This window comes from Andrena cerasifolii, chromosome 16, assembly GCF_050908995.1.
Source record: "Andrena cerasifolii isolate SP2316 chromosome 16, iyAndCera1_principal, whole genome shotgun sequence".
Classification (NCBI taxonomy): domain Eukaryota; kingdom Metazoa; phylum Arthropoda; class Insecta; order Hymenoptera; family Andrenidae; genus Andrena; species Andrena cerasifolii.
This window is the reverse complement of record NC_135133.1, coordinates 2,528,409-2,546,417: the sequence shown is the minus strand read 5'-3', so window position 1 is coordinate 2,546,417 and position 18,009 is coordinate 2,528,409. Positions and strand designations below refer to the sequence as shown.

At 35.7% G+C, this 18,009-nt stretch overlaps 1 protein-coding gene across 3 annotated transcripts in view; it reads left to right on the top strand.

Annotated features, from left to right (window-relative positions):
• The first annotated feature begins 4,261 nt into the window (after positions 1–4,261).
• Positions 4,262–18,009, top strand: part of Oatp26f (Organic anion transporting polypeptide 26F) — an 87,430-nt gene continuing 73,682 nt past the window's right edge. Inside the window, exons 1-2 of one of the 3 annotated variants that reach the window (XM_076829667.1) lie at positions 4,262–6,105; positions 16,310–16,361. In XM_076829667.1, the coding sequence (XP_076685782.1) occupies positions 6,053–6,105; positions 16,310–16,361 (105 nt within the window). In that variant the 5' untranslated portion in view covers positions 4,262–6,052. Of the gene's footprint in view, positions 6,106–16,309; positions 16,362–18,009 lie in introns of those variants that run through there. The other 2 variants (XM_076829664.1, XM_076829668.1) reach the window with 2 other exon arrangements.

Sequence of the window (18,009 nt, the reverse complement as noted above, 5' to 3'; positions counted from 1 at the left end):
GCATAATATCACAAGTGCGATCAAGAATTCAATTCCTAGTTTTATGTAACACTATCTTCACTACTCGGCTTCGCCCGAAATTTAGATTCTGATTTTATAAAAAAATTATTGTTTTATTTTATTTTTTGTGAAAATAGTCACATTCATCTGGATTAGGGTACTTTTATGTTCAAGCTGCGATAAGCGATCAGAGCGACGATACGAGCGAAGCGTCGAAATACATTATATTGTTTTATAATGGAAGTGTTTATATTGGAGCAACGAACAGATCTACGTTTTCTAAGAGATGACCAACGATAAACGCGTCCGATCGACGCTCTTTTAGTTTCTTTCCTAGCTCCAACATAAACGTACCCTTAGCTAGGCATCATGGGCTGGGACACATTTCGTGAACCCAGAGTTTACCGTTCGAAAATTTTTAGGCGACAGACCAACACACAAACACTTTCTGCTTTATATATATTAAGATTAATCAATGTTTTCTGAAATGCAACCTACAAGGGAAGTTCGGTTGCCCGAACATTCCGATTTTTTTGAAACTGTACAGGTTTATAGAGGACCTCAAAATAAGTATCAGGCAATTTTTCGTTTGTGCCAAATTTCGGTTCTTCAGAGTTAAATGCACCCCCTAGGGGTTAATGAGTGTGTTCCCATTTTGCAGTATATCTTAAAAACTGTGGCGGATATAATAAAATTATTCCAATGAAAACTTAATGTCTTTTTATGACATATAGAACTGCGTAATAAAACTAAATAATACTTTAAAATTTGTAATTTAAACAGGAAAATGTTCCCAGCCACAATTTTTAAACAATTCGATTACACAGCTTTCTACAACATAAAAAACCATTCGAATTTTCTTTATGACAATTTTTTTCACAGATTCAAAAAAATTTGGGTAACCTGATTTCTCTTGCTAGTAAAAGTTTCACAACAAAGCAACAATTTTTAAACAATTCAATTACACAGCTTTCTACAACATAAAAACCATTCAATTTTCTTTACGATAATTTTTTTCACAGATTCAAAAAAATTCGGGTAACCTGATTTCTCTCGCTAATAAAGGTTTCGCAGCAAACCATGTTCCGAGTAATTGTTCGAACGTCGAATTAAGATTCTCCACGTGAAAATCTCGCACCACAGCACTGTTACATCGCACGGCAATTAAAAGAACATCAACTATTTTTGGCTAAGGATTGTGTTACGTGTGATATTATCAGAGTAATTAAACAGCAGTAAGACAATTTAATCTTCCGTAATTCCTGCTTGGTAGCGTGACATGTAAAAACTTGAAAGCCTTCGCCTGACAATTAACGTTATTTAATATTGTCACATGACCGACGCTATGCTGCATTTTGTGAATCGTCATCAGGCTGAACAAACGGAAAAACACGAGCTAGAATAAAATCTGCATAATAAATTATAGAGTTAAACTTTGGACTTAATGCGCATACATAATACTCTGCAATTTGTAGGTAATTATAATATTTTAATGATTTCTACAGTGACTTGCAGATTTGCTTCACAAGACTTAACGATAGAATTTACTGGCCTGCCTGTAGCATTTTCGAATTCGAGAATTAAAATTTCTTCCTACCGTGTACGACAAGTATCCAACATTAAATGTTATTGAAGATTAACTAAATCCTAGCTATAGTCTGCACAAATTCAAATGCTCGCTAGATTACCCCCACCACAGCATTTGCACACTCCACCTTGATTATAGTACATGAAAAGCTCTAATTTTGGAATTTATTTTTAATATTAAAACCCTTGAGTATTCCTTCGTACTTCATTTTCCATGCATGATCACCCAACTTTTGCCTTGAAAAGTGTTTTTAAAAATTAATTAATCTGGATGAATAAATTCAAGATTTATTAAACAGTCTGCCACTAGGGAATTCCATCCCGGCTGCTTTTTGGATTCTAAAACTCCCGGGATTTGATATATCGAGTTATAACATATCCCGAGAATTTCGAGAATTTTTAAAAACGTAAATTACTTTATGAACAACTGAAAAATATAAAAATATGATTTCGGCGCACAGTTTCGGTCAATTAAAATTTTAATTCGCCGAAATCATATGTTTTAAAATTTTTTAAACAAAATTTACGGTCGAAATTCCAAATTCACTATTTAAAAAATATAAAAATGGAATCCAAAAAACAGCCGGGATCCCGGGATTGAATTCTCTATCCGCCAGCCACTGTATTGTGTAAATATAAAGACAAACGACTTTATTCAATCGTATGAATTCTGCTTAATAAAAGTTATAATTATTATCTACATAGGTAATATTCCACTTGTGCCTGAAAAAGTGTACGAGAACGTACGGTAGAATTTAAATCTCGAGGGCCATTGGGGATGTGCCAAGAATTTGTGATTTTAAATTTAACGCGCATTCCAACTTTTAGTAAACGTTGCTTTTAAAATAGCACATTGTGATCTCACTCTGCATACGAATTTATACAAATAAACCGTGAATATGTAATCAGATCGTGAATTTATGTCGTCCATGCTGTTTCAACGTATCGATATGTCTAAATATATTGTTCTTTACATTATACTGATAAATAAAACAAAACAATATAAAAGTGTTGAAAATGTTACTGTGTTTAATTCTGTGTTGGAATAATAATTGTGATCTGTGGTTTTTAAAGATGCTTTAAAGATATGTGTGTGATTTGCTATTAAAGGTATCAGTAACCAGTTATTATTCTGATTAAGTTATTAAAAAATTTGTAGTGTGGGAAATGTGAAATATGCATGCTTGAAATGTTTATTACTGACAACAGCAGGCTTTGTTTCAATTCCACTTGTTTAGCTACTGTAAAAATTGCATTTCTAGTTTTCAACTTGGATGGCTTTTACTATTTCCATATTTCCATATTTCTATTTTATACATTCCAGGTAGTATTTAGAATTCCAAATTAAAAATTTCGATACGCAAGCGCAGGTTTCTAAATATTGTTTCCAATATTTGCGTTGCTTAAATAGTAAGAAGATTACATATTTAAATCTGAACGATTCATACACTACTTAGTCTTGGTATTCATTAAAAGTAATGAATTCCTTTAATTGTTATTTAATTCACTTACCAGATTTCATTTAGTTGCTAGATTTCAATTTCGTAGATTTCTTAAACTCCTGATTCTTAGTATTACGAACTTTTGAAATATCAATATTTGTCTCAATTTCTATCACATTCCCCACCAGGGACTCAAGCAACCAAACAAAAGTCCCCTTATTATGCTTAATTATCTCCAAGTCTATTAAACGCAAAATACATATCCCTGATACTCAATTTTAGGAGCTCTTGTAGCTCATACTTTTACTTTTAATTCAATTTCTACCACTCTTTCTTTAAGATATAACACGTGGCCCTCTTCGATCAAAGGTTCCAACAATTTAATTAATCATCATCAAGCTTACTAAACATAAAATTCGTGATATTGAATTTCAGAAACCCCTACGCAGACGTGAGTTCCTAAGAAGATCTAGTCTATACATATTCCAAAGTCTCAGCATTCACCTTCGCATAAAATAACTACAGTTATTCACAAAACTATTCGTCCAGCCTATATGTAACATCTTTTATTAAATCAACTTCAAAGTAAGAATTCGCAATTTTAAATAATTCACATTAATATAGGTAGTTGTTTTGGCTGCATTCAGTTGAAAAATTGTACACAGTTTATTTAAAAAAGTATTATTATCCGCCGAAGTAACAAAAATCATGCAAAAAAATATTCGCCCAATTTCAATATTTAATGTATACAAACAAATATAATAAGTAGTTATTCTTCCAATATTCCAGCTTTAATCCATTATGTATAAATTCAACTAACTTTCTGTGAAATTCGTGCTGATATTATTGCATTCTTCCAGCAAATTTTCTTCGAGTATTTCTTTGGTAGATGGTACTAATTAAAAATATACTAATCATAAATTATAATGGGTACTTCTGAGTAACTATAAACTCCGCCACTTTGGAGAAGATTGTCACACGAATCATCAAAATTGTATCAAAATTCATTAAATCCCCAGAAAGTCCCTCATTTCGAACACCTTTTCAAAATCCCTCGTACAAATTTACACCCTAAAACTACATTGGCAACGCTCAATTTGTCCAACAGCCAATTTCTGAGAAGTTAATCACCCGTATGGTGGCACCTTGATAGTGTCACTAGGGAAGGATTGTTTACTTGCACCAAGAGCCCCGCTCCGTTTCACGCGAGACAGTCAGTAGCTGACCTTAGTCAGTTCGCGAGGCACTGTCGGCGCGGCTGGTGGCTAATTCGAAATCGGCTGGCACGTTGGGACTGGGAAGTATTCGTAAAAGGAATTCGAAGATAGGACTATCTTGTGCGCGCGTTACATTTGAAAGCGAAGACGTGCAGTCTTTATAAAAGACAAAGGAAATTCTGGAGAACAACGTTGTCCATTAAGAAGACTTTAAAAAAAAAAAACAATTTAGTACGATGAAGTGGAATACTGTGTTCCTCGAGGGTGAATAATTTCTTTTAATGACAGCAGAGAATTTTGAAAGAGGCAAAAAACAAAGAGCATGGTGTCTAGTGATTAATGAACTTCGAATGCTGAGAGGCGGGTGATGGAGAGAAAATTTTTGAGAATTTCGGTTTGCATTCTGAATTGACCTAAAATGAATTCCTTGGGTACACAGTAATAGTGAAGTGAGTGTTGTTATTTATGTCTGTAGATACGTTCGAAAGTGTGCGTTGCGATGATTGAAATGAGGTATCAACGACAAGTCACTGTTGATATTTAGTACTCTCTTACATAAGTTATTGACTAATGAGAGTTTAAAGAGAAACAAATGGCCAATCCTTTGATAAATGCGCAATGAATACTTGTTACCTAATATACGTAGGTACCTACATTTCTAAAACCGTCCAGTGGCGAAATAGAAGCTTCTATTTCACAAGTAAATAAACAAATATACAAACTTCCACTGCCTAGTTACCTCGTCAAATTACCATTCCAAAAGAAGCATATAAAAAGCCAGAGAAACGATCTGAAATACCAACGACCCACGTTGATCACAGGCACCCAGCGTACCAAGAAGCCTGCCATCGCAGCCAACGTCCACCTAGTTGCTCGTCACAGCGCCATCAAGCTGCGTCATGCTGAAGATTAAGCGCGAATTATGCTAATTACATCCCGGAGCATCGACACCGACCGACAACAAGAAGACCAACGTCATTGGGAACCTTCAAACTAACCCAGAAACAAATCCCAAATGCACCGTTCACAGGACTCTGAACGAACCGGTTGCAGTAGCCTTGCGCGTCTCACCCGAGTTATGACACCCACCTTTTCAGAAATGGTGAAACTTTCGAAAGTGAAACCAGCATACCAGGAGATCCCTTGTTCCACAAGTTAGGCTAACAGAGACCACTAGGGGACACAGTTTCGCGGCAAAGAGTAATTAAAGGAAGAATCGGGGCGTCCGGAAAGCGGCAACTAGGGAACACAGCGAGTGGGGAGATTAAAAGAGCGGAGAAGGCCGACGCGTTTGAGTCAGCTCGATTGCACGCTGCCAGTGAAGGGGATGCCAGGCAAAACTGGCAGGAGAACAGTGGGCCGCGAGAGTGATCACTGAAAGTTAATTCTGCGCTGGCCAGTGGGAGAAGAAGCGAATGCCTGACTTACGTCGAGGGCAGACCAACGTGCACAGGTGAAACTGGCCACCGGACCGCCAATTACCAGCGTCTTCGCGCCTCCGTCGCTGCTCTGTCGCCCCGTTTAATTAGTAGTGTGGCTCGGGGAAAAAGAGGAAGAAACGCGGTGGACGCGAATTAATTAACGGGGCAATCTACTCGTGGCAGACGTGTAATATAATTAAGCATCGCCGCGGGAATTCCAGTCACATTTAACTGCCACCTTAACGAGCGCCGTCGAAATATCGCCAAGGAGCAGGTACCGCTGGTGTCTCGCTACTCTCACGCGCCGCTTCGGCATGCCCACGTGTGTGGATCGAATTGTGTGCGACACTGCTGTGGTGTACGCTGTAAGGTTTGTGATGCGCCGATGATCGATAGGGTTGTTGGAGCTGCTGGCAATAAGGGTGCAGGGAGCTGTGGGTAAGTAAAAACGATGTTCGTGCTAGGGTAGACCAACCAGTAATTGACCGCGTACCAGTGAATGACCATTAGGCAAAGAAATGTCAGTTATAAATTTAAACATTATTATATGTTTATAAGTGGAGCGTAGTTGCACTTTTAATATCCCATATTTTTAGTCACGCGTATTAAGCAAACATTAATAAGTACAATTCTTGTTAAATGTATGCGGTCATTTACTGGATCTATAGATTCAATTCGGTCATTTACTGGTTGGTTTACCCTATTTGTTTTTTTATTTGAGTTTGAATGGTGCAGTGTTGGGGTAGGGAATGTCCGGAATGGTTTCGAAGAAGTATTTAACTTAAGGGTACTAGGCAGCAGTTTTTGTCTAAAATTAAGCATTTCTGTTTCAATTAATTACAAAGAAACCAATTGAGACTGAGACTTGTTTTTTGGCATGAAGTTTATTAACATCATAAGTTTTAAAAAGCAGGTTTGTTTAGTAAAAAATATGCATTATATACGACGCTACAGATGGATCATTAAATAGGCTTTTTGAGAAAAAGTTTCTTTTGTTTTGCAGTGATAACTCGGAAACGGAGGTTCCAATCGATTCAAAACAAATTCGAGGATCTTCACAAAATGTGTAGTTTCGGACCAGACCTAAATTAAAGTTAATGAAAACTCTTATTTTTTATGAAAATAAACTAGGACCTCACCTTTTGGGGCTTGGGGGGTGGTAAAACCTCATCAATGGGGTCTCGATGGGGTTTCAGTTTATTTTCATAAAGAATAAGAGTTTTCATTAACTTTAATTTAGGTCTGGTCCGAAACTACACATTTTCTGAAGATCCTCGAATTTGTTTTGAATCGATTGGAACCTCCGTTTCTGAGTTATCACTGTAAAGCAAAAGAAACTTTTTTTAATAAGCCTTTTTAATGATCCATCTGTAGCGTAGTATATAATGCATATTTTTGACTCCACAAACAATTTTTTTACAGCTTATGATGTTAATAAACTTTATGCCAAAGAACAAGTCTCAGTTTCAATTGGTTTCTTTGTAATTAATTGAAACAGAAATGCTTCATTTTAGACAGGCACTACTGCCTAGTACCCTTAAGGGGTTATACCTAGTCACGCGGACGAAAAGAGGCGAATATTTGTGAATTTTTTTTGAAGAAGAGGAAGCGTATATTTTTATAAAACTTTTTGCGCTTAAAAGAGCAACATTTAAAGAGCATTTGGTAATTTTTTCGTAGAAAAATATTTAAGTTTATAATAAATTAATAACCGATAACCAAGAAGCATTTTTAAAAATTTGCTTTTGCGATGAGTACTGCTACTCGGAACCATATTATCGAAAATTAAAAAACAAAAAAGTTTTCGTTAGTATATTAATGTGTCCTCAGGTTGACGGAGAGAATTTTCCGCAATATTAATTTCAAACAAAATGGCGGCTATTTAAAGTTGAAATCCTGATTTTTTTCGCGTGATTTTTGCACGAAGAAATCCGGATTTCAACTTTAGATAGCCGCCACTTTGTTTTAAATTAATATTTCGGAAAATTCTCTCCGCCAACCTGAGGATACATTAATACACTAGCGAAATCTTTTTTGTTTTTTAATTTCAGATAATCTGGTTCCGAATGGCAGTGCTCACCACAGAACCAAATTTTTAAAAATGCTACTTTCTATTATACTTTCATTTTATTTATGAAGGTTCGGACCAACAAAGATGTATTATCTTTAAAAGAAAACCAAAACGATATAATAACCATTAATATTATCTTTGGTATAAAAACTATAACTACCTGTACTTGTGAAGTTAAATTTGAAGTAGTGTTACATTTCATGAATTCTTTGAGCTGCAAAAATGATCGAATTCCTTTGTCAAGCGAAATCAGAGAATACAAATGCTCAAGTGAGGTTCTCGCTACGATGAAAGGCCAAATAGAGTGTTAGTTAAATACAAAATGAATATAGAAGGAGAAAAAGTCAGTGAAAAAGTCTAGCAGATTGGGGAATATTGGAATTTATATACGTACATATAGTAGACAGGGTAAGAAATCAAATTAAATGTTCAGATGTTACTCGAATAGTGAAGGAAACGCAGGATACCAGGAGAATGTAGATAATCCTTGAGGGAGTAAATCTGGTTTACTATGTCACGGGGGAGAATTGTTGAAACGAACGTATACTATGTTTTACGATTTACGAGAGATTAAAATAAATGGTTCAAGCGCCCGCCGCGGGCTTCGGTGAAGATTATGGCTCCTCTGAGCACCAAGTTTCACACTTATTGGAGCATAGTGGGTTTGGTAAACGTGGATGGTGATATAGGGATAGGAGACGTCAGAGCAAGAAAAGGGTTCAACTAAAAGCGTCTCCTACACAGCACTATATAGTTCAAAGTTGCAGCATCCCCTTACTTCTTATCGAAGAAAATATGTAGTTGAAACGACTGACCGTGATTTGGACATAAGTCTGGGTAGCGCGAGTGCACGTTGCATTACTCTGAAACGTTGCTATACTTGTTGAAGTAAATTGGGAAGCTGAATGCTGGAAATTTTAGTAGAAAACGAAGAAAACTGGGAGACTCGGCAACTAGGGAATTAAATAATTGAGAGTTGGAGTAATCGGTAATTTAAGTAATTTGGTGTTCGAGTAAAACGTAATTTAGGCAATAGGAAGTTGGTGTAATCAGCAATTTAAGTAACTGAAAGTTTGAGCAGCTGGCAGTTTAGGTAACTGGAAATTTGAATAATTGGTTGAGAAAATTGAGTAATTAATAATTTAGGTATTTGGGTGTTCAAGTAATCGGCAATTTAGGTAATTGGAAGTTTGAGTAATTGGTGATTCATGTAATTGGAGGTCTGAATAATTGATAGCTTAGATAGCTGGTGATTTGAGTAATTACTAACATAAGTAATTGGGAATTAAACAATTAATAATTTAGGTAATTGAGAGATCAAGTAACGGGTAATTTAGGTGACTGGCAATTTGAGTAATCAATATTTATATTATTGGAAATTCAAATAGGTACTGTACAATAATAATATAACCAATAGGGCATAGGAATAATTGATAACTTAGCTATGAAATAAATAATCGAATTCAGGTAATCGAAAATCCAGATAATATGGAGTCAAGATAGTTAACATTTTGTTTAATCAACAGTCTAAATATCTTTAATTCTTAATAATTAAGAGACTGGACAATCATTTATTTATTTATTTATTTATTAATCATAAACGGGTTAGAACCCATTATATAGCAAGGATACATAACATTTTGCGTGTTGAATAAAAATAATCTACATATATGCATACTATATCAAATTATACTTAACAATAGAGAGAAAAATGAAAAAATAGAGATAAAGAATGAGTAATGAGAAATGAAAAATGTACAATGAAAATGGAAATGAAGATGAGAATGAAAATGAGAATGAAAATGAGAATGAAAATGAGAATGAAAATGAAAATGAAAATAAGAATGAAAATAAGAATGAGAATGAAAATGAGAATGAAAATGAAAATGAAAATGAAAATGAGAACGAAAATGAAAATAGAAATACATAGAAAATAGAATAGAAATGAGAAGTGAGGGGTGGAATTAAAGTGTATATACTATACTATACTAATAATCATGATTCCATTCCACGGTAATTCCAATTCCACCCGTTCTATCTCTTTTAAAATCCTTCGAAACGTACCCCACTGGCATTACATTTCCGTAACGTCAGTTTCGGTCGCCAGCAATATTTTCTACGTTGCGTGTTATACGTGCGCAATCATAAAAAATATCAGAATGCAAGGAGTCTGGTGCAGTGGGTGGCAATAAATAAAGTGTCCTGTCAGCGGGACGCACCTATACGCTGCTGCTCCTGCGGCCCGAATCGAATGGTGCTACTCGTTCGCGATAAAGCACGAATCCTCTGCCGCTCTTCCTTTCTTGAATAATAAAAAAGCTGGGGGAACGTTGGACTGCAGTGGTAGATAATTTTACGTGCTGTTGGAAATAGTTTCGCTTGGATAATGAACGAGGGGTATCATTTAATTACTTAGTAGTGGACGAAAGTTATTTCGCATGGAAGTTAATGCGAATAAAAATCAATTAAAATGCAAGTTTATTCCAATAAAACTCCATCATTACTCGAACAAAAGTTAATCCGAAGCAAAGTTGACGCGAATGGAATTTTATTTCAATGGACTTTTATACGAATCAAAGTTTATTTGAATCGAAGTTCAGTCGACTGGAATTTCATCCAAATAAACATTTATTAAAATGTAAGTTCATTCGAATAAAACTGCTTTTGAATGGAATTTTACCTGACTAAAAATATGTTCGAATGAAAGTTCATTCGATCGGAATTTTATCCGAATAAAAGTTCATTCGAACCCGAGATCGTTCGAATAAAAATGTGCGCGAACAAGTGTTCACTAACGAATGCAACAAAACTAAGTAGTTTCCGAAAAATGAAAATGGGAGCTTATCAAATTTCTACGATCCATCCCAAATCCCTCACGAAACCCGCATTCCAATCTCGCATTGGGGTTGTAAAATCTTATATCGTATACCTAATATAATAAGTAATCGAAAATTAGCCATGATTCAGCCTTTACCCTTCAGCGGCTCAGACCTACTAGGCTCATCAAAACTTATTAAATAGTATGCTCTGCAACCGTGCCAGCCATTTACTCAAAACCCCATCACAGGCAAAACGTCTTTATAACTCAGTAAAGAAGCATCTCCACTTACACAAGCGCAATCTTCGAGGCGTCTAGAACAAGTCCCCAAAGTTTGCCTAGTTACCCGAGCCTCCATAAAGTGTACTTTTCCCCCGGCGTTGTTTTACTGCGAATTTGCACCCCCTTTCCACGCGCGATCCTGATCCCGTCGCGTTGAAATTAATTCCCACGTGGAAGCATGGTCGCGACTTCCTAGTGACAACCCTCGGCCGCGGCGAGCCTGACCCAGTGGAAAAATAGGGGGAAAAAAACGGAACGTTCGATCGGTTTTCCTGCGGGCGGGAACGCGCCGCAGACCGAACGTAAGAGCCCTCGACCAGAGGGACATCTTTAAGTTCAACACGATTTCCCCATTAGCAATCTTCCCAGCGTTTTCACCTGATTGCGTGCATCGAATTTTCCACGGCGGAGGTAGGGAGGCTTTTTAATTTCCCCCGATTTCAATATCGTTTCCATCGGTACCCCTCGCGAAGCTAACCGTTTATTAGTTGTCTTCCCCGTTCCGTTCGATTGATCGCGAGTAAACAGCGTGGGATTTCGAGGGATTTCATTTATGTATGAGTGGCCCCGTTATCGGGTATCTAGGAGTATGATAAAAATGGCACCGGGGCAGCTCGATTGTTTCAACTTATTGGCGGAGGGTATTGGTTTGGATAATTGATTCTTGCACGGTACATTCGTAAAGTTGAAGTGTCTCACAAGGAACACTATTCAATTGACGATGGAATGGCGTAGATTTTTTTATATAGATCGAAAGTATATGTCGCAAAGGTGACAAAAATGTTAACTAAAGATGCTCCCAAAAGCTGGTCTGACCTTGAAAAATTGAGGAAAGTGGAACTGGGGAAAGAAGAAAAATGAGAGAAAGAGAATGACAAATACGTGTGTTCAAATTTAATTAGCTCTATTATATGAAAATACGTTATAGTAAATGAATGATAATAGATTACTGATAGATCGTAATTAGAAGAAATTAATGATAATAATAATTAGTATTATCATATGATACTAATGAAATCACAACAGTGAGTAATATTAACCATTACATTTATGATAATCTTGTCGACAAGAAGGCTTAAAAAAGTGATTGAAGCAATAATAAATTTCACAATGACTGCAACCAGCGAACCAGAAGAACAGTCTAAACATGCCACTGACATCATTAGTATTATCATTTATTATCATTAATTTTTTCTAATTATTATCTATCATTAATGAGTTATCATTCATACACTATAATTTATTTCCATATAATACAGATATTTAAATTTGAACAGACAGATTTGTCATTCTCTTTCCCTCATTTTTCTTTTTTCCCCTGTTCCACTTTTGTTGATTTTTCAAGGTCAGACCAGCTGTTTGGAGCATCTTTAATTTACATTTTTGTGACCTTTGTGACATATACTTGCGATAGTGTTCCTTGTCAGGGGACTGAAGAGTGACCCAAAGACGAGGGATTTTCTCGCCCCTTTTTGCTCCCACGATTTTAGAAATGAATTTGGGCCAAATGGTGCCTTGTGATGAGGCATCGATCACAAGAAATCTTCAAGTTGACGTGACAATTGGTTTCTGAAGTATCCGAGGTAAAAGAAGTGAAAACTGATGAACGCGCTAGCTCATACACTTTGATATACGGACTTTTATATCAGCCGGATAATTTAGGCAATTGTTTCCAATGCTTTAGGAAATTTGGTTCCCAAAATTTACAATGGCCACAATGGATATAAATTTATTTTAAATACACACTGAAACAAATTTAATTTAAATTATTTTTATTATTTTTATTAGAATTTATAGAATGTCACGATTTCTGGCGCGAATATTTGAAAAAATAATAGGGGTACTATCTTACGCTTACGTGATTATGTTGTCACGCGTGTTCTCGCGTTCATACTTTCAACTCGGTGGTTTCTGTCGAGTGACAAAGCTATTTAGACCCATTTCAAACACGGCATTCCTATATGTTAGCACACTTTTCGATCGAAAGCGCTTCCCGGCTGGGTGGTCACAAGTGGCAGGAAACGAGTTAACTCGCCTTGCCCACGGCAGGTATAAATATGTCTTAATGTTATTTCTGGTACAAGTAGAATGATAAAACTAAAGGTGCAAGGATTCGCCGACCAAATAAATAAACAATTTACTAAAAAAAATAGTATTAGTAAGTATAAGAATTTTTAATTTAATTTATTAACCATATGCATTAAAAATGACAGAAGAAAAAAAACAAAGAGAGAGTGAAGTAATAAGAAAGAAATGATATTTTTACTCTCTCGCGACGAGCGCAATTTTTTAATATTAGCGACGAGTTGACTCGTCTTACCCGGTGAAGAAGCAGTTAACAGGTTAATACTCATTTCTGAAAGCGACGATGTAGTGGAATGTGCAGGAATTTATGGGGCTATGCTCATTGTCAATCAGGAGGCCGAAAAAAGTGATTTTTGGGATTTTTTTTTGTCAAAAACTGTAGTATTTTTTTAAAAAAATATTTTGCTATTTGAAATAGTGCCACTGACTGCGCTCGGAGGCAGTTCTAGAACCACTGCCGCTCGGTACTGGATCATCAGAAATTAAAAATTCAAAAAGATTTATTTAATATATTAAATTATCTAGTCTTTGAACGAAAGACTTCTTTTTCGTTGCATATTTTTTTTCTTGATCAAAAACGAGTGGTGTTTTTGTAAAAAATCGCAACTTTACCTTAAAGCGACCGCTATTTTGTCCCAAATTTATATTTCGAAAAATCCTTCGTTCAAAGACTAAATAATTTAATATATTAAATAAATCTTTTCGAATTTTTAATTTCTTATGATCCAGTATTGAGCAGCAGTTGTTTCCACAGAACACCTTTCCCGAGAGGACGTTAATGATAGATATTTTTAAATAAACAAATTATGAGGTAAGCTCAAAAATACACTATTTCAAATACCAAAATAGGTTTTGAAAAAGTTCTTACAGTTTTCGAGAAAAAAATTCCCAAATATCACTTTTCTTTCTGCCTCCTGACTGAGCATGACCCCTTAATTTCCCTTGGAAGTTGCACTTTCCATTTCTGCAGTATTTGATTAACTCTTTCGCCGTTTTCAATCTGATAAAATTCCACATTTTCTATCCATTATTAAAGCAGTAACTTTCAAGGCAGCTCGTAAGAAGTTTCTTTGGTATAATAGCGCTCGCAAGATCGATGTTTCATTGATGCACCAAGATACTTATGCGCGTTGCTATTTTTATTAATCGAATCTGATCAAGTTCCTGTCTCCATTCAACTCGAAGACGCGATTGTCTATTATTACTACGCTCCTCCAGCGAATTACGAGCCATTCAAAGTTCATCCAAAGACATGCTTGAAGATGTTCCACACAGTGTGCATAATAATTTAACGGGGACATCTATTACCTTGTTACTTCGATTGATACCATCTCCATTACGGCTCATTCCCACTTCTCAATGATTGTCTTATGGTTCGAGAATGCGCTGAATTTCACTTGGCGGCGCAAACACGACGTCATAGTAGAAACGTGATGTGATTTTACCAAAGATCGAATGAAACTGTTGAAATTTTCAATCAGGTATGATATACCAGTAATTTTTTGGTTATTATCATTTCTATTCCAAGAAAACAGTTATAAAATGAAGTGTATTCACTGAAACTTGTATCCATACATTTTTGCATAAATAGGGAACTTTTATATTCCCGTACAGCACACTTTGTTGCAGGAACGTCTCAGTTACGTTGCGCTGCAACATTTGGAACATTGCACGGAATGTTCCCGAAACGTTACAAGTAAATTGCAGCAGATATTGCTGCAACATTGTTTCGCAATTTTACAGCAATGGTCACGCAACGTTTCGGAGATATTACAGCAATGGTCCCGCAACGTTTCGGGCAGTAGGTCTAAAAATAAAAATAATGGTGTATAAAATATATTGACATGTCTGTGAGGGACGCGACGACATGAATATGTGCAGAATCGTTTTTTAGTAGTCTAAAGCCCGTGGTGTATCTTTTGCTCATTGAAAATTCTTTACCCTCTAGGGGGGTGGGTTTGAACCCCCGCGACCTGTAACACCGTAGACGAACACTTTACCGCCGCAGCTACAACGGCTGATTGAGAAGATTCCTTACGTATTCGAACTTATTTTCTACTGTGTCAAATTTTAAACTCAAATAATTCAAAAACGAAGGCTCGTTTTGTCAAATCCCATTACATCTCCCTAGTCGTGGAGCCGGATATTTCAAAACAAATGCATTTCGACGCTGGATGCTGTATTAAATTGATTCGTATTCTATTATGAAATATCCTGCGTAGTACAAGAAATTTTTTTTTTTAGTTTTTAGCGCATTTTTAATACAATCGTTTAACATAACATCATTTGTTTTTTTTTATATATATATTTTTTATTTTCTAGTTTTTAGTGTTTGTGGATTTACATTTCACAGCTCAGACTTCTTTACAAATATCTTTTATTGCTGTATAGAGTTTAACAGTTTGCTTAAATCTCATAGTGCTAATTAAGTAATTGTATTAATTACTTAGATCACATATTCTCCATGTTCGCATTTATTCCCTCGGAGGTTGCCTGTGGCATCTAAGACTGTATTCCGTGTGTTCGTATTTCAGAAACGCTCCGCGTAGGTTGTACCGCAGTATTTGCGCAATATTCCGCGAGTATTGTGTGCGCAATATTCCCGAAACGTTGCACAAACGTGGCCATTGCAATATTTCACGGCAATGTGTGCGCAATGTTCCCGAAACATTGCACAAACGTGGCCATTGCAATATTTCACGGCAATGTGTGTGCAATATTCCAGGAACATTGCACAATCGTGGCCATTGCAGTATTGCACGGCAATGTTTCCACAATGTTGCTGTAACATTGCAATGCAACCTCAAGAAACCTGCAACATTGTAATGTGCAGCAACGGTTCTGCAACGTTCCTGCAACAAAGTGTACTGTAGGGGTTCTTGGAGGTAGAAAAAAGTTCCAGTTAAACAGTAACATTTATTCTGCTCTGAAAAAGTTAAAGTTGTGGCAAGCAGATTTGCCGTTATAGGGTACATAGATTTTGTTCAATATTCCTCTTATTGTTAGTAAAATAAAATATTCATATAACAATCACAACTTGTTTTCTCTTCTATATTTATCTTGCTCTCAATTTCTCAAATAATGCTAATTAAGAAAATAATGTTAAGTTATATTTTAGTTTATAAAAAATATATGATCCTTCAGAATTTTTATTCATCGAATACAAAATAACTATTGAAACTGAACTTTTACAACAGAGTTAAAGTGTTAACTTAAAACAGAAAAGAAATGATTTAAAAGTTGAAAGTTCAGTAAATAATTTTTATTTATAAAAGTTAACAGTTTCATTCGATACCTGGATTTTACTTTAAACAAATATCAAAATAGTAGGTATATATTTTGTGATCTCTGTTTTCTAAAATTAAATATGATTTACTATCTTCCAGAAGAACCATGGCTGGCATTGACAACCCTGCTTACGAGGCACCCCAAAATGGAGTAAGTTGCGAAACGAAATTTTACTTTCTACTAATTTGGTGACGGTTAGCTTGAACTAAATGGAAGATTCTAATATTAAGGGATTCTGAAATTAATAGTATTCTGATTAGTTTTTTTTAAAAATATTTTTAGTAGATTTTTATTGATATTCTAGAAGAAACGGTTGTCTTATCGTCGTTTCTACGTTATTATTTGATAAATGCAATAATACTGAGGAATAAAAGGAAACTAATGACACTTAAATAAAGTTAGAATGTTTATTTTTAAATTTCGCCACGAATATTTTTAAAACATTTTGTCTTTTTTGACAACTACATATATTTCTACAATTCTAAAAAAATGCCACTTATTAGGAAATCCTAGTTAAGAAAAAAATTCAACAACCCCCTCCAACAAATAAAATGTGCACAAAATTGCAGCCAGTTTTGCAATTTGAATCCGTTCGTTCGAGTCCCAATGAATGCATCGTCGATAGCAGAGGAGGAAACTTCTTCGAGGAGTCGACATATACATAATTGAATTTCAAATAAACGGGACAATGTCGTAGGAGTAATTCAATCGTTTGGACCAGTTGGAGCTTGGGGAAAGATAGTCCTTGCTCAGCCAATTACTCCTCCCTTTAGATGCAATCTTTAATTATTTCCAGCAAAACAATCGGGCCAACGCGACAAACACCTAAACGCTGACTCCAGCTAATTAAAATACTATCTGCCTTCATAACGAAACAGCTTTACTCACCATTATTTCAATAAGACTAAGAAAACTGAAAAGAATCATCGTCACTGTGACTCTTCACAAGTTCCTGGCCTTTTTATTAATGGTATATATATTAATTTGATATATTGATATAAATATATATTAATTCTATTTAAATTATTTTTGATTTTATGGAACATATTGAACAAAACTAATTAATAATTCGATGAACCCATAAAGTCTATATATATTATCAAATTGGAAGGATTTATTTATAAATAATGGTATAATCAATAATAATTTTTGATATATATAAATTATTTATATATTAATAATTATCTTATCGTAATACTTTATTTTTAGAAGCTCTTTTCACACGTGATATTCCTGTGGTACACTACTAGAACTTCGTATATGTTCCAACAATAGAAATAACAATTCTTTGTAAGAAAAATAATGAAAGATATAAGATATCTAAAGTACCAGTCACGAGCCACAAATACCAGAAAAGTGTTCCCGTGTGAAGCAGCCTTTATAGTCAGTGAAAGCGTCGGAAGGCTTCTTGTTGCTTTCACCTCGATCACCACGACATCGTTGCTTTCATTTTGGTGTAAAAGTTTGCTGCGTGCGAATTCCATTGAAACGCAGGTTGTAATCTCAGTGCTCGCTGTAACGTCCAATTGATCGCAGCTGAAATAGAATTCAGGATTCGCTGTCAGCTGGTGATCGGAGGTGTCGGTTCCAGAAGAAAGCGCAACGACAGCGGTCTCCTTACGGCAGTTCTAGCTCACATGTACCTATGCAAATTTGAATGGGAGTCGAATGTAAATTCTCGCGAAGCCAAACACCGCGGGGACAAGTAAAACGCTCTAAGATAATGCAGTTGTTTATTCCCACGGGGTAGCGCATGAAAGGATGCCGCGCCGCATCGTTGGCGAAACTCCTGGCTTAT